We start from the raw sequence: 26835 nt of genomic DNA, 5'->3' as shown, positions 1-26835 counted from the left end.
TCTGAGAGCAACAGAGAGCTGCAGATCACATTCAAACAAATCAATTTGGTTCTCCAGCACGAGAAGACTGGATCACCATTAAACGTCTCACACCACCTGCTGAAGAGTTAGCATCACATTGCAGTGGTCATCCCTCTCCCTCCAGCTCTACCAAGAGCAATTACACACAACATCTAAGGACAGCTCATCACTACCAAGGAAACAATGATTGTCACAACGCAACAGAACATTAAGGCCAGTGAGTAATAACCAAATATTTATAAATAACACTGATTTCTATTAAATCCTGCTTTTCCAAATATAACCAGAATAAAGCACAACAATTCTGTAGTGTACCAAGTGTATATTTCAATTTACTGTATGCAGTCTAACAACAAATTTGGTCATAATTTACCAGATATACATAAATGATTTAAGTAGTAAAAGAAGATTCAGTTCCAAGAGAATAAGTTCATACCTCGAGGGAAAAATAAACAAACAAAAAAAATCAACAGAAAAAGGAAGATACATTAAGAATGTAGAGCCAGGTCCAGTTTCTAAGCATTAAGTGAGCAGTATTCTAATAAAGCAGATTTAGGTGAATTTCAGATATATATATATATATTTATATATATAGACAGATCTACCAATTGTAAACTATGGTTTTAAAGGGGATAAATGGGATGGAAAAATCTTTATGCTATACTTACATATTCACAAAGCAGAACATTACTTTAACGTTTAAAATACTTTTTCATTCATATCATCTTTGCCCAACTAATTTCTACTTTGGACCCCACCAGAATTACACATTACTTGTTTCAGTATAGAACAATGAGAATAAAGATGTATTCTTCAGTGTAAAAAAAGAAAAGAAAAGGCACCCACCCACCCCGCCCCGAGAAAACTAATCATCTGTCAGGTTTACAATAACGTGGAAACTACCAATGAAACAAATTGATGATAAAAAAAAGGTATTTTAATTCCCATATAACTGTAGTTCAAACTCAGCTTCAATCAGCAAAAACAATGTCTTCACATCATGTTACTGTTCTACTGATGGAAAGGACAACAGTAAAGCTCGTCTCTTTAAATACATACCAACTTGGATCAGATGGAGCACCATTAAGATTCTGTCCATCAAAGCATAGTTCAAGGTTATCACACAACTAGCATAATTTAGTTACCTGATATAAAATAGGAAAAATATACTCCTTTTAAAATTAAACAAAGCTGAAGAATATGGTGACCCTCAATTGGTTTTTATACAGTACTGTCACACTGGCCTAGCTATGTGTTATGATAAATGCTCTGCATATTTACTTGCTGTGACATAACAGCACATCAGATGGATTGTTCTGATGATTGCCTGAACTCGTTTGTCTTCGGCTAGACAACACACAAGAGTTTAAGATAAAGATGTAATGCCCTCCCCTCCCTACGAAAGAGGCCTGAAAATCATTGGTACAATATTACAAGCTTAAGAAAAAAAATCCACATCGCTACAAAAATTCAAGTTTAAATGCCTTATAGAAAATTTGAAATAAAGAGCATAGGGAGCAGATCATCCTGAAAAGTACACAACTCAAAGAGCGTTGTTTTGCTTTGGACTTTGTTTTGTTTTCCTTTTTTAAAAAAAGAAAATCCAGCAAATTAAATCGAGTTAAATGTAACTGGTTTATATTAAATGCTAGCAATATCCCATTAAATACAAAAGAATAAAAAATAGTTTGTGTTCATTTTAAATGACGAACAATGGGCACAAGAGCCTAGTGTCCAATTTATATCACATCAACTAGCCAAAAAGCGGACAAGAAATTATATATCAAAAAGTTGTTTAATATGACACTTTCTCCATTCCTTGGACTTTTATTTTGTAGGACTGAGGTATACAGCAGGGAAGTAAAAAATGTGAAGAGGGGGAGCCTTAGAGGGGGAAAGAAGCTTTATTACAGACATTTTTGAATATGACTGTCTCTTTTGACTAAGTGGCAGAAGAGCAGCCCATGCTCTGATCAGTCCATTACTTTGATAACCGGTCATTCCTCCTGCAAGATTACTCTGGAACTGTTAAGTCAATAGCAACTTTCTTGAAAATTCCAAACTGTGAAGAAATAGACTAAATTAATGCCATTATTAACTTCTCCAGTGCTTATCACCTGTACCACCTGCTGGCTTAAAGCCAAAACTTTTAAAACCAAATTTCAATAAATTCTTGGCATTATCCATGATGCATATTTAAGTAATTGGCTTTCACCTATCAGCATATGGGAGAGGTAAAGTTTGTATGGCAAAGACATGCTTGTGGAAGCAAGCCCACTAGCCCAAATTAGCATTACTGGTTCACTAGAAGTATGAGTGGATTTGGGGATGCTGTCTTTGTACTTCCATACCAAGTTGCAATCTTCATTCATGTTAACAGATACATGAATGTATAATGTAAGTACAGTTACTATATCTGAATAGGACCCAAGTAGCTATATCCTATAAATAATAAAAAATACATTTTTCTTTTGATAACTGACTGTAGATGTGAGGACTCTGTATAATTCAACCAAACGGTTGTATGCTGTACAGTCCTGTGCAAATATCATAAAAAAATTAATAATCCTTTTATTTTTTTTGCTATAAGGCTTTGACCCTACATTTTTCACAGCAACTTAACTACCATCCAGCCTGTACCATATTTCACAAGCCTTCAGTCCAAAATTCAAATAGTCAATCCATATAGTGTCCATCTGCAGCACCCTGAAGTCATATGCTCTCGTCAGTCATCTAAAGGCATACAAACTTCGCCAGATTCATCCCATCGAGACTGGTCATTCTGTTCTTCTACGTCATCACCAAGCTCTTCATCACCTTCTCCCACTTCATTTTCTTCATATTCTTCATCCCTAGGGAAATCTGTGTCCTGCACCTGGTCTGCTCCCTCTTGCCCTCCAGGCTGAGATTTATCTGCACAGTCTACACAAACTCCATAGCGTCGAGATCCGTGTCTTATTCCAACACTGGCTGCTAGCATGAAGATCTTCTTACATACCATGCATTTATACTTTTTATCCTTTTTATGCACCTATGGAGAAGAAAAATTAACAGCTGAAAATACATGCATCATACTAGAATACTACTAACAATAATTACTAATAAAAAAAAAAGTATCAATTCAATATTTTTCAGAGAAAGAGTACTACAAGAGATCCATTTCCACTTGAGCTATTCTCACAACCAACCACCACCTTACTGTTCAGCAGATAGCTAAACAGCTGTCCATTTGACAAGCAGTTATTGGCCACTCACTGTTCAGACAAAGCCACTGAATGGCACCGAAGACAACATAAGTTTATGTTGCACACAGTACCATAATAGACATGCTGTCCATTTAGAAAATTACCTTTACAATATAAAGCTCCAGAACCACCACAAACAAGAGTTTAAGTTCTGTGGGAAATGGAAGAGCATTCCACCTCCCCACTCCCACTAGCCAGTCAAGCAAAGCCAAGTTTAATATCTTTTCATTCCATTTCCAGCTTCTTCCTTAGGGTGAGCCTGCACGCAAAGTTGAACTACTGTGGACTAACTTGAGGAAAATAAATCTTAATACGTAGTCAATTAAGCAAGTGTTGCAAAGTTGTGCTTTTAAGAACAGGAAAGAATGAATTTCAGGCTATGTAACTAAGAGAAGAAAAACACAAAATTAGGCCAAAATACAAATAAGTACTTTAGTCCTTCCTTATCTCTACAGGATGTATTTTTCTCTAGCACCTAGACTTATTACCATACTGTTTTACACAAAATAAAATTCTTTAGATGTTCCCTGTGTGGGGTGGGGGAGGAATTGGTGTTCTGAATCCACTGTGCACTGCAGATTAAACAGAGAACTGAACTAACTCTACAACAATTTTCACTTTGTTTGACTTCATCTTTCCTGGAGGAAACATCTTTATCTCCAAGACCTGGTCAGATACTGTAGGACAGAAAACTGAAGTGCCACTCTACTGGACCTGTTACAAGACCTACAGGGTATTGTTGCTACCTCCTGGAGTAAAGCACCTCCATGGTGTCACCACCAAGGCAATAGTGACCTTACTTCTACTTAGTCACAGAACTGCTCCATGCCATCATCACCTTCATCACCTGTACATGCTACAGGAAAAGGTTCTTCAGACTTGGTAGCACCATAGCCCCTGATGTCCTCCCTTCACGCACTTATGTCTTCAAGTAAAAACAGGGGAGCAGGATGAGAGGGAGCAGTTTCATGGTGGAAACATGTTTATTTAAGGTGAGAGAATTCGAGTGGAATGTAAGGAACACCAGATCTAAGATTTACTTTGCAACTATTAACATAAGCTGCCTACCTGTGGAACAGTTCAAGAAATCTGAAAACTACTATGTATCAGTATCATAGAATGGCCTGGGTTGAAAAGGACCACAAAGATCATCTAGTTTCAACCCCCTGCTATGTGCAGGGTCACCAACCACCAGACCAGGCTGCCCAGAGCCACATCCAACCTGGCCTTGAATGCCTCCAGGGATGGGGCATCCACAACCTCCTTGGGCAACCTGGTCCAGGGCGTCACCATTCTCCGTGTGAAAAACTTTCTCCTAATATCTAATCTAAACCTCCCCTGTCTCAGTTTAAAACCATTCCCCCTTGTCCTAACACTGTCCACCCATGTAAAGTCGTATCCTCTCCTGTTCTTCAATACCTTCTAGAATTACATTCTTATAAGACTCTAGTCATCATTTTAAAAAAGGATTCTTAAATGATTTTATATATTATATTATAACAGGTTAGAAAGGAAAGTTGGGAAGCCTTGCAGCTCTTTACTGCATTCATTGCTAAAAGCAAGCAGCATTTTCTACTTATTTGGGAATAAGAAGCCAATTGCAAGGAGGCTACAGAGATCTAGAGGAACACCTTCACGATGAAGCAGGTTTAAAACATGTTGTAAAATAAGAATTGTTCTTATATTTTACTTTGTACTTTTAAGATGACAGCTTGGAGAAATACCATCATCTTCTCAACAACGATATGAAACTACCTTGAAATATTCTCAGTGTTTTTTGATACTGCATGTTCCCAGAAATAAAAAGAGACAGTTATTAAATAGATATATATCTCCATCCAATTTATTTACACTATGATGAATGTAAATGAAGACTCCACTTACACACATGCACTGCACACACACACACACACACACACACACACACACACACTGATACTACCTACCAAGGAATGTCTCTTGACGTGCTCTCTTCGAGTAAACAGCTTCCCACAGATGTCACAACTGAAAGACCTCACGCCTGTGTGAATGAGCAAGTGTCTCTTTAGTGTTCTTCTGTATTTGGCTACGTAATTACAGTGTGGACACTTCAGCTTGTTCATGATTAAAGCAGAGGAATCGCCTACAAGAAAACAAGCCATCAGTAGGAAAGATGATGAAACAAAAGATTTTTTTCAGTCTGTTCTGCCTGGTGAACAAAAATAAGCAAATGCCAAAACAATAATGCACCCACATGAGTTTTCATCAGCCACATCAGGACAATGTCTGCCTGCAGAAAACTACAGCATGTGGGTCCAGCATGCGTGATCTTGCTAGAAAAACACTGATTTGTAAACAAGGAACATTAAGTACAGATCAATTATTTGGAAATAATAATTATTTCATGAGTCAGAGGAAGTGACCAGTTAGCAGTATTCCACATTACAGAAGTCAACTATAATCAAAACCACTTTGCTCTGGATTCTGTGGCATTCAGACAGTTAAAACCTTCTCCCAATATTTTTCTCTTAGAACCATGTGCAAGAACCACCCACCTGAAGATACAAATCACTATCAAAATTTTAAAAACACTATCAAAATTTTAAAAAGGTGTAACCAAGTAGAAATGAATGCTGACATTGACAAAAGGAGGACAGCACAAGACAATGTGATTCTGAAACAGCTGAAAAGGTGATCAGTTCTGCTCTTAGCTATTCTGCCCTCCAAATCTAATTTAGTTTAAGCATAGAAGAAAAAACGAAAGCAGAAAAGACTTCTGGAAGTAGCAATATCCCAGATCTTTCTTATGAAGAGAGTTATTTATATTGCTTGGACTAGGGACAACACAGCTTGCTCAAGGGTGATCTGCAAAACCAAGGTTTACTGCAGCTGCTTTTTGCTACATGAATCAGAAGAGCTTAGGATTCTGTGACAGTTGTGAAGAAGACCACACAGGAATAAAGACTTTGAGAAAAAGATATAGACTGGACTTACTGTGAGACAAGAATTTATGAACATGATTGTAACCATATACAAAGGGAGCATCCAAAAAGCTCTAAGGCCTCATGACTACGTATGAGAGTTTCTAAAGTTCACGCTGGCAGGAAGAAAGCAAAACCAGCCAGTTACATGCATGCCTCTGTGTAAGATGCACACACAGTCAAAAAGCATCAAAAACTCATAATGACATCCAAGTTAAATTTTGCTAGCATTCAAAAACGTGCCTTGGTATGTCTGAGTACTCATACAAGTTGCACGTCACCATGTCATGTGATGGGTTACATGGAAAAAAACAGTTTTTGAGCTGTAGGGCTTTTAACTGCAGTCTTATATACATCAGCAGGGGTCTGGACAGACGGGCATCAGGGTTGTAGGATAGGAACAGCAGGCAGATCTCAAAAGGCCTCTGTTTTAATCTCTTGCTCACTAGTGAATTTCACCTTCTGATGCCTCTATTTATTCCCTTGTAAAACTGAAATTCCTTGAAGTAAACCATAAACCACATACACAAGTAATATCTCAGTGTTACAGAGAAGAAGCAGGCATCACTACTGTCTGCTCTTGTAAGTTCTTAAGCTCTTCCTCTTCTTACTATGGTACACTTAAAGGATCTAGCAATAACTGTCTTAGATGTGGCGTTTTTGGGATACATTCCAAATGTATTCAGACAAAGTAATTACAGATAATTGTTCACATGAATAGGTTAAAGCACAGAAGCTGTATAATCTACTCTTTCACAACACCAATCTGACTGAAGAGCGCTTTAGTTACAGCTGCACTGAGTTCAAAGCATTTACTGTGATTAAATTTTTATTTATATATATGGAAGAATACTGAGATGCACTTTTTTTAAAAACAGATAAAAAGTTGATTAAGCATTCAAAGTCTATTTATCTGCTGTTAGCTTACTAACGAAGGTTAAAAAAAAACCAACAGAACAAACCAACGTCCTCAGTGGTCTGATTGTTGTCAGGTATCGTACCTCTATATGTAGATACAAGAGTTAAGTCATATTCTGTTTTCACCCTTCCATATATTTGAGTTCATTTCAGTCTCTCCAGAGAAGCAGTTTTATTGACATTAACCAAAAAGGTAAAAGGAAAAGAGGGAAGAATACGTAAACATGTAATCTAATAAATCTCTATGGAAGTTAATCAAGTATTACCAGCAGTGGCACACAGGTTAAAGAACTCGTAGCAGAAGCAAAAGAAAGCTCTGCATCAGATATACTTGCCATTTTCCCAAGCATCTTTTGGCCAAGATTCTGGCAGCAAACCATACTTGAAGTCACTTGAAGTACCCGGCAGCAGTCCATACTTGAAGTCACTTGAAGTACCCGGCAGTAGTCCATACTTGAAGTCACTTGATGTCCCCGGCAGCAGTCCATACTTGAAGTCACTTGATGTCCCTATTACAGACACAATACTACTTCAGCTTTCCTGCTTATCATCAGTCAGTTTGTATCTCAAACTATTTATCTTTCTTGAACTATGACAAAAAAAGTTTAAAACATTAAAACTCTTTCCATAGTCTTTCATACTGAGATGAATAAAGCTGCATTCCTGATTTAAACAAAATTAGGTCTTTGAATTACTCTCCATGGCATCATTTTTTCTCCCCATCTTGAGAAACATTCAAAGCGTCTTTCATACCACAAGAACATTTATGGTAAGGATATTTTATTCACTCACTATTATCATGACAGCACTAAGAAGTTTTCCAGTGGTTTCTCTTCAGAGCTGCTATGTTCAGTGACTTCATCTGGTCTACCACAAACAGAGTACTGGTTGGTACAAATGTACACATTTTCCATCAGAAGTGTGATTTTCTTTATTGCTTTAAACTATTTCAGTGGCATATAAAGTGTTTTACATACCTTTATTTATATAAAGTATCCCTACAGCTACATCTAAATCCTTTTTTGAATAATCATCCCCATTACTCTATGACCACATCAATTCAAGAGATCATAATTATTAGAAATAAACCAGCTTGAAATACTAATTTGGGTATTTACATTTGGTCTTTAGACAAGCTCTTCATGAAGTTTGTATGGTTTTTGTAGCTTTTTCCCCCTTAAAAAAACAGAATTAGTCAGAAACAAACAATAGCTTAAAAAGAAAAAGATATTTACTTCATTTTTACTTGTTTTAATTCTACACTTTTGTAATAAGTAATATCTGCATGAGTGAATACAGATTACATACAACACAGAACTATAAATAGTTCACCAAAAATCGCAGTAGGCATTTGACAATTGTGTTTGGAGGTCAAAGACTCTTCTGGCAAGAGAGCAAATCAATCTTACCCCGATCCCCAAGACAGGAGTTTGCTGGAAAACATGAACTCATAAATCCATTACTTTCACAGGCACAGAGTTGTTAAATAAACAAACTGCAATGGAAACTGGCACATTTCCTTTTATTTGTCCCGATGGTGCTGAGATTCCCACCACACTGGATTCCCAAACGTCACTGCTGTCAAAAACTTTGAGAGGGACTTCTCACAGCAAGTACATCTATTTTTTCTTCTCAAGCCTGAGACGGTCGGTTTTAATAGTCCACAGACTTCTTCACTTGTCCCTATACTGCTCGTTCCAAGGATTTTTCCAGGAAAGGAAATTCTCTCAGAGGGTAAACTACATTTTCATACAGCTAGTGGTAAAAGCAGCACACTGAAACACTCCTAACTCCCGGTTTTACTGGAAAAGAAGTACAGATTATATATCTTCACAGTATTAGGCACAGACATTAGTCATATTTAAGGCTCAAGCGGTATTACAGTTGGCAGCAGCAACTGCAGCTGCAACACAAGAAGACAACAGTTCAAAAGGAATTAAATGAACAAATAGGAAATCTAGAATTTTACCAGATCTTTCACACAATGGCAAACGATAAGCAAAGCAACTGCCAAACTACAGGGTCAGCATAAAGCTATTCCATCTATCTGAGCTTTTCACAAGCTGAGCTAGATTGGACAAAGTAAGAGAAACATCAGTATTTTAATTAATCCACCTAAATATTTTGGTATAAAAAGAAACTAGGGGAGCTACGGGGGAAGAAAGACGCAATCCCCCTCCACTTGATAGTGAGAGCATGAGAACAACAGTTTAATAAAACCCTTTTAAACTACAGACTCTAGTCGTTCTTATGTCCAAAAGAGGCAAGAACTCCTTATGCTAATTTGAAGCTATATACTCCTGCAATGCCAGCTCAACAGCTCAAGCAATAGAACAGATACCCTATGGACATGCCAACTAAACATTCCTTTGAGGTGAGCAGTAAACCTTCCTTCAGCAATGTGCAAGAAATGAAGCAGCACTGTTGTACATCTCTAGGCAACAGCAAAGAAACCTCAGGGCCCAAAAGCCTCCAAATTAAAGCAGGCTTTGGGAGCTAACAGAGAAAAACAAAACTGCAGTTTAAAACATTAGACTTTTTATTTATAAGCTGTCTCTCTCTCTGCCCCAATAGAAATGTCCTGTCTCTTGTTGAACAACAGAAGATCTACAGTTGAAGTACTTTAATCACTTTCCTCTCCCTTTTAAAAGGATTATCTGTAAAATCAACAGATTAAGGGCTGGACTGCTCACAGGTGTAGTGCATACACTGTGTATTGGCATATTACCTTACTTCCTTCAAAATAAGCATACACAAAAGACTGCCAATAAGTAAAGATCGACCAAACCAATCACATTTATAACACTGATGCTTGGAGAGTTCTTCTGGAACTAAGAGGACACACACTGAATGTCATAAGGATCACTTATGCTCACAGATGATATTGAAGTTTGAACAAACTTAAGAGCTCAAATCCCTGGGTAGGCCTAGATCTTAGTCTAAGACTCAGCAGAGAGCCAAAGAGACTTAAGAGCTATAGTCTAGTGCAGATAAAAAGCTACTAAATCTGTCTGCCTCCAATGCAAAAAGACCTACTGCAACATGAAAGAACACTGGTATAGATACCACAAGAGATAAGAGGTTGCTGCAGACATTTCAGTCTCTGCAGAATAAACGACTAAGTAAATCCTAATTACACCTAATACATACTCCTTCTCAAAATAATTGTTGACTTAGAAAGCCTACTTTCTAGATAGAACATATACCCATTGTGTTCAAAACAACTTTGAATGTCCAATGGCTCATCCACACAGGAAAGACAGAGAGTGTGAATAGGAAGTGCAATGCCTAACCTCTAGTAGCTTCCCCAAGATGGACACAGACAAGCTCCATACTGTTGCTAAGCTAGGCATAGGATGGTAGAGGACCCAACGGCTCAGATCAGTCTCTCCCATTGCCCCCCCAGGCTACAGATCCTCTCAAACCTGCCTGCAGCTGTAGTCACTGTCTAACTCGTTCCTGTCAAGGTAACATAACCCAACTGATTTTGACAGGATACTGAGGGCAACAGCATAAAACAGCTGTGCTGGTAGATCAGACAGAGAGGGACGAGGACACAAGAGAACACAGACAGTAGGGAGAAAAACAAAAAAGGCAAGTAATTAGAAGCAATGATCTTCATACCAGTTCATCTGTCTACAACCTTATCTTAACCTAAGCATACCTTTCAACAGCACTGTTCATTTCTAAAACAGGTATAAGCTAATAATTCAGATGTCAAATAGCCTCCAACATCCAGCCATACTCAGACTACGCATGGAGAAGAGGTTTCTACCAGCAATGCTATGCTTAAAAGAGAAACAAAATCAAAAGAACAAGCCACAAACCAAAATGATATGAATAAAGCAACACAAACTGATTAACTATCAGCATTAAAACTCTCAAGATGTCAGTCTGAGAAGAGATTAGGACAGTTCCAAATACAATTAAGCGGTTGCATAGGTTTTTACACAACAGAAAAACTTACAAAAGACTTTTGTGCTCTAAAACGTGCTCCTTCTCAGACAAAAGGATAAACTAGATTCAGAAACTGAATTGCAGTTTTAAAAGGCAAGAGGCGAGGGAGTATCATCAGAAAGAAAACATGTGAGCAGAAACATCCTTAGCTTGACAGTTTTGCTTTTTCTGCATCCAAAAATCTGCTGAACTTCTGGGAAGGAAAGGAGACATTGGGTGGGAGAAGATTATGTAGATCAATGAGAAGATCAATGATAGAAGCCTTTGAACAGGTCATTACAGAAACGGATACGGAGGTAGAGTGCATGGAAGGACACAAAACTTCACAGGAGATATAGCTGTCTGTAATAAATAACTTCTGTTTTCTCTACGCCTACAAGCACTCAAAACAGTGCCAAAAGAGGAAAAGGAATATGGCTTTTCCCTGCAACTTTTCTGACACTGACTGCTTATTCAGACCAATTCAAAAAAGACAGAAAGTAGATCAGATAAGCGATTAGGCCAGAGCTTTCAAGGATTGTAAGGAGAGCACTGGTAATCTACTGATACAATCTGGCTTGCTATTAGAGCTGGATTTGTTGCTTATGTTAAGTAACATGTGACAGAAAAAAAAACAGCACTGCCAAGAGCTACATACTGGCAAGGTGAAGAGAAGAAAATACATTGTACTGTTCATTCCCAGAGTATTACTCACTTTAACCTTGCTTCTGAAAAGAGGTCAAAGCAGATTACTTCTGAACTGCCTCTTGCAACAGAACCCTCTGCCAAACTGAAGATATTTTGCCAATCCAATCTACTAACACTCCAAATACCACTCCCAATTGCTTGTCATTTTTTGCTATTTCTCATTCATGAAAACTGGTTTACTGCTTCAACTACAGAAGCAGAACCACTAAATAACTCTGCCAGATAACCACCAATTGCTGTCAAACAATAATCTATTTATTGTATGTTCCCTCCAAAAGTCTGTCATTCACTGTCACTGCTTATAAAGCTAGCTTACTGATCTCTCCATAAAGGCTACAAAATTGAAACATGAGCTACTAAGGGCTGTCCTGATCCACATCATTTATTAGTGGACGAACTACTGATCTCAGGGAACAGACTCAAGGAAGAACTTAGATCAGAAGGAATCTCTGAAGGTCACTTAGTTCAACCCAGCTCAAAGCAAGGCTAACTTCAAAGCTGGATTATATCTGGCTTTGAACCTTGCCAAGTGTTAAATGTCTACGAAGATGGAGATTCTGTAAACCCTCTAAGAAATCTGCTCCAACAAAACTGCTTTCACAGTCCAGTCTGCGTGCAGGTAGAATTCCCCTCGCTGCAACAGATGCTTTTCAGAGGTGCACAGAGGAAGGCAGGTATCTGGATTCATATTCTATAAAATCCACTTAAGACGGTGACAGACCGCAGGTATATGCCCCTCCAGCTTCCCTATGCTAAATAAATTTTGTATCCCAGCCTATCCTCAACATTTCTCCAGCTCCCTGATTTCCTTAAGTACCCACCCACTGGACTCCCTCCTGCTTAATGATACCTTTCTCTTCCTGGGCTGCCCTGAACTGGGCACAGTATTTAAATGTGGTCTTGCAAGCCCTGAATTCAGGGAAATTATCCCTTCTCACAGCCTACTGGCTATGTTCTAGCTAATTCTGCCAGTATAAGGTTAGCCTTCACCATTGCTATGATGCATGCTGACTCACATTCAACCTGCTGCCCCTGAGGGCCCTTAGTTCCTCAGTTACTACACAGCCAGCCAGTGCTCAGCTGTATGATGCAGAGTTGTAGAAGAAAAGGCATTCAGTAAAAAAGGAAAGTTATCAATAAAAAAGGAAGTTACGCCCACTTCAGCCCTAATATAAGGGTTCTTCACATAGTAAAGCTGTTCTTTCTGCACTGGTAGGACATTGCTATTGCTCCCTATTAATCAGCTATATGTTGTTTTTAGGCCCTTCAAGGAAGAACTAAATTAAATCAAGACAAATATACAAAGAAATCATGCTTCTCCATTAGTATTTATTCTTACATAAAGACACAAGCACAGATACCATTGCTACCTAGATTGTTTTAGTCAGAACAACTTTTTATGCTAAACAGTTTTAAGAAAACATTCAAGAATGCTTCAATTTATGTTAGCTTCTCTACTAGTAGGCAGTCTCAGAAGTAGCAGCATCCTTGAGCAAAATGATTATCTCAGGATCATCCATTCCAGACAGACTTTGCCAAAGCCTGACAAGGACTGCCAAAGCACTGTGTCTTTTTGTGCAGCTTTGAAGAAAAGCAATGTACAAGACTAAGATGTAGATCTGTAAAAAATAGATTTGTACAAAACGAACAAGGAGCACAGATGAAAATCTTCCCAAACAAATAATATAAGCTCGCTATACAGTAGTATCCTACTCAGAGTAGGAAGTTTCTATGATACAAACACACTTCTGATTGTATATATTTACTGATTCCTGCCAGAAACTGGTACAAGAAAGAAATGCTGCCCATCTCAGTTTCTTCCACCCCATGAAATTACACTGTGACCTGTACAATACAACTTCAGGATTCTCACAATGCACAGAAGATGAATGGTTGTACAGCAAGAACTCAACAGGAGAAGCTGAAAACACAGCTGATAGGAAACATTCCCTGGTCAAACTTAACGTCAGTTGAAATGTATAGCCCATTATACTATACCTACAAATGCTGAGGTTGACCAACCCTTTCTCTCAAAGAAAACAAACAAAAGCAAAAGAACAATCAATCAAACCTTAAGGCCTGCCAACTCCAAGAAACTGAACAGCAATTATTCAGTTATACTTCTATAAACTCTTATGAGACAAAGTCACTCTAGTGTAAAAGCACTCACAGGCAGTTACTGTAGTTTAGTTGAATTGAACAGGTCTGTCAATGCAGAAAATCTGGAAGTTAAACAAGGAACTTATTGCCGTTTTTGTGTCAGTGAAGACAAAGTAATTATTAAATGTTCTTCACCAGTCTTCTAGCTTCAATCTAGGAGAAGACATGCATGCGAAGACAAATGTAGGAAATCAGGGAGCTGTGGCAAAAGACTATCTACTTTCTAGAATAACCATTATCAGGAAGAAAGTGTTTCTTTTTTTTTGTTTATATATTAAGTAATCTGTATTCTAAACACACTCCATTACAGTCAGCAGCAATCCAAGAGGATCTGAAACTTCTGGATCAAAATCACTTTCACTGCTCAACATGTTATAAAATTAATCAGATTTGACTTACTGAGCTATGTTTTTGAGGCACAGAAAGGGACACAGCTGAAAGAATAGCACAGCTAACTTCTGCAGCCAGCACTGCATATCCCAAATGAATCTGAAAGACATGCAGCCTCTGCTTTTCTTTATGCAGTTGCTGCCACTATCCTTACCATTTCTTAAATAGCCGAGGTAACGGAAAGATTAAGTCAGCACTTCAGACTGATGGTTTCTTTAATTCAAAATATTGCCTGTGTTTTGATTGCATTCCTTAAAATCATAAGATCAGTTGTTCATTCCATCAGAATGTGGGAATCTACCTGTATTCAGGATCATCCCTAAGAAAGGCAAATTTACTGGGCTGGCTAGATTCCTGGTTATTGGACTCTCTCTAGATGTCTTTCAAAATCCATGGGGCCTTTATTTCCTTATTACATAGGAAATGGAGCAAATAGAGAGGTTAAACATTCATTAAACAATTTTAATCTTTCAATCAGGGTATAGTACCAGGAAAGATGATTGAGGGGAAAAAAAGCTTCCTTTCCTAATGCTGTATTTGTTTTCTTTATATGCCAGACAATCCAGGCAAGCTCATCAGTCTTGATTTCTTCAAGTACAAAGTTACTTAACTCTACTGTAAAATGTTTATCAAGTTACGACTTGAGGGAGCAACATACGTCAAAAACTGTGACTAGCACTACACTTTTTTATAAGCAGTTTTAGACACTACTTGTAACGTTATGAAAAGTAGTTGCTTTTACAGCCAACTGGATTCAAATCCTTCCTACAAATTTATCCAGAAAAACTTTATTCCACAAAAGACTGTTTTCATCCTGTCCTTATTTTGTTACCCTTCTCGGACGCCCTCCAAACTAACATATCACATTACGTAGGCTGAAAATCATGCAAACAAATGGTCTGGTGTTAGCTTCACAAAACCAACTGAGTACACCATTAAAACGTCCCTAAGAATCAACATGGTCAGCTCTGGAAAGCATAAGGAAAAATTCACAGTCTTGTTATGAAGTCTACGAACAGAACGCATATTCCGAAACACAAACTCAAATGAAAAAAACAATTCAGTAATGGTGTAAATGTGTAAAATCTACAAATAGACACTAAAAGTATCATTAATTAGAATCACTGAGCTTTCATGTACTGGAAATTGACTAAAAGATACCGACTGATCGCACTGTTATTTCCCGCATGGTAAATGGTTAATTGCAGGATGCACTCTGGTTGTAAACAGTAAAGGCATTTTTAACAGATTATCAACTGGAAGGGAAACAACAAGATAGACTGTACTATTCAGTGAGAAGGAACTGAGCTATTTTATTTCACATAGTTAAATCTGGGGAGCATTTGAAAGCATCAGCAGAAGTAGATAAACAAAGCAAAAACACCATATCCAATTTCAAACTCATCTCAGCTTTACTAAGTTTTTTGAAGCCCAATGTGCTCCTTACAGGAAAGGTGTTAAATATAAAACCACTGGTAATGCAGAGTGAGAGGAAGGAGAACTGAAGTACCCTCATAGCTATCTGCGGGAAAACTCACATTCACATTTGTTTTACTGGGATAAGAGGCAAAAGCATTATTCAGAAAACTTTTACTATGATTTATCTTCCTAGTAGTGCCCAATCAGAAACTCCACTTAGTACAGAATTTATTTAAACAGCTTTGGGCTGGTTTTGTTTTGTTTTTTTCCTTCTCCCTCTCTATGCATTGGTTTCCATTTTAAGTTTTCATTATGAGAGCAGCAGTCCTTAAATTGGCTTCCCTTCCACCATGCCATCTACGGTACTTTCCCCCCCCCCCCTCACAGAAAAGCCAAACAACCTAAAACCATCATCAAGGACACAGCAACTCACTTTGCATGTAATCAGACATCCAATAACCACAGCTGGTGTTAGGTATCCCCATCAGCACACCACAAAGTGTAAAAGTAGAAGCTCATTCTTTCTCTTTCAGCAACCAAAAGGACAGCAAACGTATTACTTAGCTTGCATTGCAAGAATTCACTATTCATTCTTTTTCTTCTAAACGCATTGTCTTATGTCTGTTCCAGAAAATATTTTCTCATGAGTTTTTAACTGCCTATTCATTTTGGTAGTTTTTCCATCTTCACAAAAAAACTTAATCCACAACTGAAAAGTTATCATGTAACCTGCAAGTTACTCTACAACCCATACAACCCATTCTTGTCATTCTTCCAATTCCCCACTCTTCTCTCTCCTCTCTCTTGCTACTTTTTCTTGGGCGTGGAGGGAAGAACTACAGAGTGTTTTGTAGAACAAACGCACATGTCATCTATGGAACCTAACTTAACTTATCCAGCATGAAGTAGAGGAGAAAACACCAGCTACTGAAGCATAACTAAGACTGAAAGTAAGCAATATCATGCTCTACCTCCATCATCTCTCACATAATTTTTTTTAAAGTAAAGGTTTTAGTATAAAGATATTAACGAGGCTTCCAAAGTAGTTCTAGTACTGACAGAAGTATGTAATTATTTACTTAGGACCGCTCATGTTGCAGTCAAAGTACCAAGGAGATCATCAGTTGACAATACTCTGTTTTTTTAGTATACTTAGAAAATAAATTAATTCTCTACAATCATAAAGCTTTCCATGATTTTGGACTGACGCTGCAGCATAAATTCAATACATTTAATTCAGTTATTTTCATCAACACGTAGCATGGAATATATTTTATGACTTAATTCTGCAGTACAATGAATGACTGGAAACCTCAGTTATTTCTGTCCAGAAAACTGAGTAAGTTCACTACTTGTTCAGTCATCACTGAACTGCCCCACCATCTGTTGCTTCGACAACAAAGCTTCACTGCACCTATTCCAAGCCTGCAGAATGCAAACAAGCATTTACTTCTGTTGCTGAGCACACCATTTGTTAGCTGGATACTTACACTGTAATGTTTCAAACAGGAAAAAAACCATAACTGTCTAACCCAAATAAATCAGAAGTAAAAACCACGCACTAAATTGCGTCAGGAACTTGATATTTGTGCAATTTCTGGCAACTCAGATCCCCATTGCTGCTCCAGATTTTCTACTGCTCTTCTTAAAGCTGCTGCAACTAAATGCATGCTAGCAAGTAGTGCCATGCAGCACAAGTAGATCTGTTAATGTGGCTGCTAAAGACCCAACACTCCTACCATACACATTCAGAGCCGTTTTACTTCAGGCTAGATCTAACACTACTGCTGTGGACCCAAGGCCTGTTAGTGGTTGGCACCTAACAAGCACATTTCTAAAACACAGCTTCCATTTTCCTTCCACACAGAAGAAACTCTCCGCAGGCCAAGAATGCTTCAAAACATTAATCAAAGTACACTAAGAGAAGATCAGGAAATCCACTTTACAAGAGTACACTCTCAAGCTAAACTGAAAAGCTAGTGTGCACCTACCCACTGAGTTCGGAGACAAGTAGCCCCACTCAAGCATTTATAGAGTGAGTGTCAGTTCCTCAGCACAGCTGATTTCCCACATCTTGTTGTGTCACACTACTTGCTAACAGCACGTCCATCTCCTGTGTTGTCTGCTCCTGCTCTCAACCAAATATAGGTGCCTGTAGCTTCAGTCTGCAGTACTCTACTGTCACATGTTGTTGTGGTGCTCATGTATATGCGATATACAAATGCACAGCAGTACAGTGCAGCACAGAGATACCTCGTGCCCACTGCTGGACTGCTATTCACGTATTGCCTCCTCACACCTCAGCAGCTGCCAGCAACAGAGATAGACTTCTCACACTGTGGGCAAAGGCATCTTGGGGCCCCAGTACAATTGGCTTGGTCACGGCAATCCTGAAAGGATTTCTTTCAGTCTTGTTTTTCGAGGATACTGGGGATATAAGAACAAACTAAGGTCACCTCTCCTTCCACCAGAATGAAGACAGGTTTCCTAGGCATTCCTGAAAACTCAAGTCGCTTTCAAATCTCCTTTTTTCATCACTGGAATACAAAAATATCCACAGAAATATTCTGTACCCAAAGGTCTGAGTGTTGGTGTTTTTGTTAGACAGTTGAGTTTGGTGGGTTTTTGTTTTTGTTTTCTTAAGCTAGTTAATTTATGTGTGGGTTGTTCCCCACACCCCAAATTCTCCATTTGAACCTGAGAAGCAAGGGTCATTCACAGGCCTCTGAGATATTTGAAAAAGACATGCATTTTAAAATGCCCCAGAAACATTAGTTTAAAGAACTTTGTTCTAGCTACATCTCTCATCCATGCTCTATTCAAGAGTCAACTCTGAAACTAAAAACATCCTGAAGTCATACTTCCAAGGTTGATAATCCACCTAGAAATGATACAGGCAAACAATAGTATTTCAAATACATGTTTCAGCTACTCATGCAATATAATAGTAATTAAAAACTGCATTACCCCAAATTCTATGTGACAGTATTTACCTAGAACACATTTAACCTTATTCTAGCATTCATTAACCAATGATCCTTGAGGAAAAAAGAAAACAAAAAACCAAGCCCACGAAAAGTCAGATCCCAAGATTTGTATAAAGGACAGTTCAACAAAAAGATCTTCTCTCTACTACGTGTCACTGTGGTATCTCTTCCCCATTTGCTTCGCAAATCTATCTGCCTTAAGAGTTAATAGGCAGCATTACTCCATCTTGTAGCTTTTCAGATATCCACAGAATTAGCAGTATTGGAACACTGATTTCTGCTTCGTTGACACTAAAGGAGATGACCACAAAAATTTCTGCTAACAAAAGGAAGGAAATTAATAAGGCCACCTCCATGCAATCAGCATCAGCTATCACTTCTTGATTTTGTGCCTGATTTTAGCAAGAGATTAAAATGCAGATATGAGGATTTTAGCTTCTACTAGCTGATAAGGACCTGCAACCAAACATCAGTTGTAAAGAACATGTTATGTACCGCATGGGATGGGTTAAACAGTTCTTTTCTCTAATTGAAGATGCACTGCTGCAGCACAAGAGGGAGAACCAGATTGTTGAAAAATGCTAAATACATGCTGATTTTACTAAAACACCCTACCCACCACCATACCTGTAAAAAAAGTTACATTGCCACGTACTTGATTCAGAAATTTAATTTTCAAATTATATGATTGATATTAAGCAATATTTACCTGCTTCTTCTTTAATGAATGACAGATCTTCTTCTGGATATGGGACTGATGGTTGCAACACTGAGCAATCTTCTGAGTTCTCTTCAGTATTAGGCGGTATATTATAAATAAATCTTTTTGCAGTTTGGTTTTTCCTTCTTGCTTTTCCAGGTTCTTGAACTGATTGTCCCTGTGAGCCCATGTCATTCCACACGAAAACTTTTCCCTCACCTTGAGACTCATTTTCAGCCATTTCAGGTGAGCTGTCCTGGACCCAACTGCAGTCATTCATTTGGTAGCTTTCAATTTGGGCCTCATCAATCGAATAACCATCGTTCTCAGTTTTTATGCTACTCGCCAAGTTGGTAAGGTTTCGTGTTGCCCAGAAGCTGGCAACTTTCTGATCCCTTGGAGACATACCATCCCTACTCACAGACCTCCTGTTATAATCCACTACAACGGTCTCCGGAGCTTCTGATTTTATACTTATGTTTAAGGCATCTTTAATGAAATTGCGGCAAGACTGGACAACCTCCGTCATCTGAAGGTAGCTGGCCACTGACATCACTTCAATGGCGTTTTGGCTCGTAAGCACGAGGTTACCAGAATACAAGAAGTCCAAAATGACAGAAAAACCTTGAACAGCAACAACATCTAAATAGGTAACAGTGGTTTGGTTACGGCTTTCTTTGTTTGTAAAGCAATACAGAGTCTTAAAGAAGCGGCTGCCTGCAACCAGGATGTTCTTGTGAGCTCTGAAGACCCTCCCACTCACCACAATATTGACATCACAAAGAATGCCTTTCTTCCTCTGCTCATTTAGTTCTTGCAGGAGCTGATAGCAGTAAGAGTTCTCATTTGGCCTGCTGTTAAAATCACAGTATCCTTCATTATTCAGTTCTGACGGTAACTCCGACTCCTGGAATTAGAAAGAGAAACAATTAGCTTTTCACAAATGTTCTCTTTAGTCCTGCAACACTACTAAAAGGATAAGAAACTAAAGATAGTGTTATTCCAATTTTTCTTAATTAGAATCTTGGTTATAAACGCAGGCTGGAATGCATGTTTGAAAGAACATTCCCATCATCTAAGAATCACATTCTCAGACTGCATCCTCCTCCCATATTTGGAACAAAACCACAAGAAAATTGCCATAAGGACAAAGGAAATAAAATTTGGGCCAAAAGTAAAGTAAGATTTAGCCAAGAATGAAGTACTTGACTTTGTTAACCCACACTACTAAAGATAAGCAGTCTCTTTCGTAAGATTTATCTGGATAGCTCTCACATATGCAGTTCATTCTTCCTTGGAAAACTCCACTTGAAGTTAATAGAGAACCTTGATCCAGACTCAACATTAGCTCATGCTGAGAGATGAATGCATAAAGATGATCAGTTTATCTCCCAACCTGTGTCTAACTGTTCTACACGTTCTAAAGAAACTATAGTACTAGAGTACTTATAACAGCAGGTATATTTCTACAGTTCTACAAATAAGGTTGTTTTTTTTTAATTTTCCACTGTACAGGCTTTAAACTGAATACTGGTAATACAAGTGAACAGAATGCTGCAGGTGCCCAAAAGTTAGGCTTTCATTACACTACTTAGCCAAGACTTCCTTGAATCAAACTACACTGAAACTTCCCAGCAACACCATCTTTAATTGGTTATCATACTGACAACACGTACTTATATGCCTCTCCATGACCTTTTCAAGAAGTGATCTTAAACATGGCTTCAGACATTTCCAAGCAGTAGAATCAGACAATCCAACACCAAGAAATGAATTCCTAAATAATTAGTTCAGGCAGAAGCTGGTGAGTAACGAGAGGTTTGAAGCAGATTTTACAGTACTTTGTAACTGTTGTTTAGACAGTGATGATTCAGATCTGCTACAAGAGAAGCAGCTAGAAGAAAGCAGAAAACAACAACAAAAAAAAGCTCATACTTACATTAATTGATAGGTGCCATCAAGAGCACTGATGATGACAACACCTTTTTTTTCCCCCCACCAGATCTCTAAGACTCTTCCTTCCTAGCGATAAAGAATAGTTTGGAACTGGCTGGTTCCATTATAATTTTGGATAAGAATAGACTGCATTTTGCAAAATTCTTTCCTCTAACTTTCAAAAATGACTCACAGACCTGAGAGTTAGGGGGCATTAAAAACTGCACTACCTCAATATTACAGGTCAGCTTCAGTTAGTGGGTTTTCAAGAGCTCATGATGTAAACTGGGGCTAGAAAGTATCCTGAAAATGAGTACTACTCTTAATTTGGAATTATAGCAGAATTGGCTAAATAAAGAAGCCATTTTCCACCATACAGGAATTAGTGCCTTAAATCAGCACTTGCTTCAAGTTATAATGCCAGCGTGGATCACTAGAATGACAGCTGAGGTCATAGAATCATGAGGTCAAACTACATACTTCAGAAGAGATTATTTCTATCTCTAAGCAGCAAGCAATGTCCAACATGATCAGAAGAGAAACTTTCCAGAATCTCCTGCAGAGAAAATTCAGTTTGCTGCCACGTTCAAGACACTTCGAAACCTCTACCCCTTTTGGAAAAAAAAACCTTCAGTGGAAAAAAAGAAAAAAAGAAAGAAGTAGCAAGACAAGAATTAGGCTTTTATGTGAAAATGAGACACAGATCTTTGTCCAGACTCAGCTTACATTTTTCTGCGTGCTCTCTGACAAAGGCAAGCACTCCCTCTGATCAGAGCACTGAAACAGGAAGCACGTCCCAGATGCAACAGCTCAGCCTGCCACCAAGTTCTGAGCATTTCAGAGCCAAGCAAACTTTCTCTTAGTCCACAGTACAGTTTCAAAACTCTGACTACACTCACTTTGGGTCAGAATAAAAACAGAAGTGATGGTATTTAAAGTGTCGTCACTCTGGTCACAGCCAAACGTTAGTGATGTGTCTTACACACTGTCAGGCACATGCCACAATAGCTGACGGGACTTCATTTCCTGAGACCAGGCAACATTCAAAATTACTCTGCAGAAGGCCTTTTCTTTTTATGTTTGACTACACGGAAGTAAGGGATAAGTATCAGCAGTTAACAGAGAGCATACAGATCTTTTTTCCCACCTAACTGTAGTACTGAACACAAGAGGTTAACTGCTGTTGGAAGCCAACAACTCTAATGCTGCACCGTGAGCTAAACGAAAGCCCTGACATCGGAACAGTTAACAAGTCTGTGTAAACCAAGTGTGACAGAGTTAGCATTTACTATAGGAAAAATGAAAAAAATGTAATATCCCTTGGAGACTTTTAAACATCTCCCCTCTCTACAGAGAAAGTATAATACAATTCACTGGGAGGTAAAGTTAAGAAAATAATTACAGGAAAAAAAAAAACAAAAAAATTTGTTTTCAAATTTCTATTACCCACGTTATGCTCCTAGCAATCATCATAAGGGAACTGTTTTTCTGATGAGAACCACAAACTACTATTTCCTTACATGCCAATTATATTTTCAGAATACAAACAAAAATATTCCCCTAGCTTAAGTTACCTCACCGCCAAACAGCTTTGTCCTTGACAACTGATAAGAAGCCCAGAATAGAATGGAAGACTTTCATTCTTGTTTGTGGAATTTCCAGAATCAGCCTGAAAAGCTTCCTTCTGTAGGTGAGATTAAGCAGTGATCTAACAGAACACGAACTGAGCTCCGTTTCAGTTAACTGGTCTCCAAATGGACCCAAAGACAAAATGACTCCTCTGTATGTGCAACTCGGTAATGAAAGCCACCTAAAAGCTAACTGTAGCAGAAAGATGATCTGAAGCACTACTAGAAACTTGCTTCCTTTCTCACCGTGCCACCAGCACACTCTCCTCCTAAGAGTGAAAGCAGGAGGGAGATGAAGGAAAGCACTCTGACCACAGATTCCAACCCTGGCTGTATGCATATTTAAAGCAGTAAAGCCACATTTTTGCAATCCCTTCCCTACTGCCACACCTTGCTCTACAGCGACTTTTCTATGCCCCCAAATTAATTCTCCTCCTGAAAAATAGATTTCTTACGCACGTGTGGCTGCAGAGGGAAATCCTTTCAGAAAACAGCCCCATCAGCTGCACGCAGGATGCTCCACCGCTGCTTCACAAACCTCAGCATCCCTCAGGAAACTCAGCACTTGGGCATTGCTACACTAAGTGCCCAACACCCAACCGACTCTGGGAAGGGCACTGCATAAACCCACTGTAAGTGACCGTCCTTACTCTGAAGGCCTGACTGCCTCCTCAGCCAGAGTAATTCGAGAAGTTAACTTAGAACACTACAATGCAACTTTACATTTGAAGCACGACTTCTATTCATCACTGCACACACAAAGCAAACAATTACAGTTCAAATGGAAAAAGTAACACATCAAAGGCCTTCCTCCTTTTGGAGAGCTTCTGCTCTAAACCAACACGCCTGCTAGGCTGGAGAAAGCTTTTCTGGCACTAATGCCAAAGCTCAGCTTCAAATTATGTCCACATAAAAAAATGTTTTAAGAAGCAGCTTTGAGGATAGGAACCACAAACAGATGATAAATCTGCAACTCACAGATCTAAATTCATCACAGAACTAAAATGTTTGGCAGTGACTTCCGAGTGAGTCTCAATTCTTTTCAATTAGAAGAGAAATATTTCCTCGACAAACCTATTTAATAAAAAAACAAAAGTAGTTTCAGACTGCATTACATCTCTCCTTAAGTTTTACCGTGGCAACACAAACTAATTTAACTAAAACAGAAAAGAATTGAGATTTTTGTCTTAGAAAGCAGCACCAACCGACAGCTCTGTACCCTTGAATTGCAGCAGCTGTAACCACTTGTGTGTTTTGGCATTCCGAATTAAAAGTACCCCAAAAATAAACTGAAATCACCACTCACTTCTTCATGAGCGTAATATCCAAAAGACCTATAGAAGTTTCCACTGCTTTACTGTCTTAACACCTACCATTTCCTTTTTGCACTTGAAGGTGGCACTATGCCATATGTTTATTAGCAGCTGCTAAACATGCCCTGCAGTTGAAAGTTGTCAAGTCAGGAATACATATGCATTGTCTCTAAGGCAAAGAGCGAAAGACCTCTCCCAAATTTCATTAAATTTAAAAGGCTTCGCTGCCTCATTATGTATGTTGGAAATACGGTCAGGGTACAAATTACCTACTTTTGTTCCAAGTATCTGGTATCAAGGCATTAAGATAAAAATAGGGCTATTGTTTTGGCATTAGCTAAACATATGGATTGAGAGAGGAGGAGTGCTATTACAAACGTGAAAGGGGATAATAACGACACAATAAATGCAAAGAAAACACTGATTCCTAACCATATTTACAGTAGAGCAAGTGTAACCCACAAGATGCACCACAGAAAACCTACTGCGTGTCTTGAAAAACTGAACTCCTCTCCTTCTAAGAACTTTCTAACTCAAGTGCACAGAGATGCATCCAGCCCTGTTTCTACTCAAAACTACCATTCTTACAGCTACCTTACAGAAACTTACTTGGTCCAAGCCTTACCATTAATATAGTGCAAAAGAGCCAGTAACACTTACTGTTTCATTCATTATTACAATCATTTTTTCCCCATAGATTGTTAGTGATATCAAGGCAGAGCCTCATTTTATAAAGATTCTCACGACAAGGAAAGGTTAACACTCCAATGCAGGTAATACTTGCACTAACTTTTAGGTTACCCCCCTTCTCCTCCACACCAATTAGTCTTATGATAAAGCATGGAGAGGAGGACAGAAGGAAAGAGTATTACGTTTAGTAAGAAAAAACAGCGTGCGGTATGTTTTATTTACACATAGCTAAGGGCAGTAAAAGAAACTTTCACATGTGACACGAAGTAACAATATCTGCTGGGAGGGAGGCTGCACAGTGACAGGACATACCTCTGTGGGGCAATCACCCACAGCAGGATGGCAAGGAACATACCACACAAACACAAAACAAAAAGAACGTTATCAAAATAAAGATAAACTAAATTGCAAATGAGAGATTCAAAATAGAAACTGAAGGTATTTAAGGCAAGTCAGGCCAAAATACTGCAGAGTAAATAGCGAACCTCAGATTGCAGGAAACTGATAGTGACCTACCGCCATGAAGCGTGCACAACAGCCGCCTCACAAAGCCAGAGAAAGCACTCACCCAATAGGGAGCATTACTCATCTTAGAGGTGATCGTCGCCTTTATAAATCCTAAACAGCGTCTTGCATAACTGCTATTACTCCACAAATCAGAAGGTCTGCTTTGCAATCCTGCAGGAGTTTCCCACAAAACTTGCATTCCTTTACAACTAGCTCTAAGAACATCACACTCACCTAAGGTATCTGCCATCCTAATGCCCTACCCAGAGATTACAACAGCAGCTCTTGTCCAAGGTACCCTGAGCTTCTTAAGGTGCTCAAGCAACACACTAAATGCAAGCACTGAGCCACGAGCTGTACTCTGAGTACGTCTGCACAGCCACGGTAGGGGCTTTAAGGAGAGCTCAGTTCTAAAGTGGGAGACCACAGTGACTGGGGGGACTGAGTGCAGCCAACAGCACCAGGATGAACCTAACCCACGGCACAGCACGCCGCACGCTGGTCAGCCCATCTGAGTGGGCTTCAGCAGTGCAGGCATCCTTGGTGATTCAACGAGACCTCTCCTTAAAATATTTGTGGATGAAAAGCATCGAGTTCACCCCGACTTAACCACGAGAGCAGCCAAGAACTCCAGTAATTCTAAATTCAGCAGGGAACAACAAAGAGTTCGGCCAATCCAAAAGCGTTAGAGATGCTGGCGTATTAACGCGGCTTTCAGGAAACCACATGTTTATCTCAAACAAACACCGAGCAATTACACATTTCTGGCTAAGTAACTCTATCTAAAGCAACCCGTTCGGTTAAGATTGAAACGGTGAATCCCGGCCCGCAGCAACCCGAGCGGAGCACGGAGATCCGTGCGACAGGACGGCAGAACAACGGCGATTTCACGGCGGTGAGCGCCGGTTTCACAGGCCGGACACTGCCCTCCCTCCGCCAGTACCGCAGGAGGAAGTTGTAACTCGCGTTTGTAAATCAGTGCAAGAACACTGCCGTGCATACGCAACTGCCGTCGCGTTAGATAAAGGCAGCCGGGGATGCGGGTCCGCCGAGCTGCGGACAACGCACGGAGCCGTGCGAGGGAACTCACGCACGTGGGCAAAGGGAAGGGGGAAGCGCAAAACAACACAAAAGCCACCGGGAAAAAAAACTGCGAGAAGGGGAAGGGAAGGCTGGCCGCCGCCTACCTGCTCGGCGCTGCCCGGCTCGTTGAGGCGATGCTCGGCGGAGAGGTGGTGCCGCAGCAGCAGGGCCCGCTTGTAGTTGCGGGTGCCTTTGCAGAGCTCGTCGTGGCCGCCGGGCACGGGGCCGCCCGCCA

At 39.3% G+C, this 26835-nt stretch overlaps 1 protein-coding gene across 1 annotated transcript; it reads right to left on the bottom strand.

The window, feature by feature from the left end:
* Positions 1-326: 326 nt before the first annotated feature.
* On the bottom strand, positions 327-26833 carry ZBTB10 (zinc finger and BTB domain containing 10; the record flags this gene model as incomplete). Its single annotated transcript, XM_010709079.3, has 5 exons — positions 327-3052; positions 5213-5388; positions 7480-7653; positions 19454-20351; positions 26705-26833. Coding segments are annotated over 5 exons (1683 nt in total), but the record flags the coding sequence as incomplete, so codon positions are not given.
* Between the last annotated feature and the right edge of the window lie 2 nt (positions 26834-26835).

This window comes from Meleagris gallopavo, chromosome 3, assembly GCF_000146605.3.
Source record: "Meleagris gallopavo isolate NT-WF06-2002-E0010 breed Aviagen turkey brand Nicholas breeding stock chromosome 3, Turkey_5.1, whole genome shotgun sequence".
NCBI classification, from domain to species: Eukaryota; Metazoa; Chordata; class Aves; order Galliformes; family Phasianidae; genus Meleagris; species Meleagris gallopavo.
Note: the sequence above shows the minus strand (reverse complement) of the source record. Positions and strands in the feature narration are given on the sequence as shown.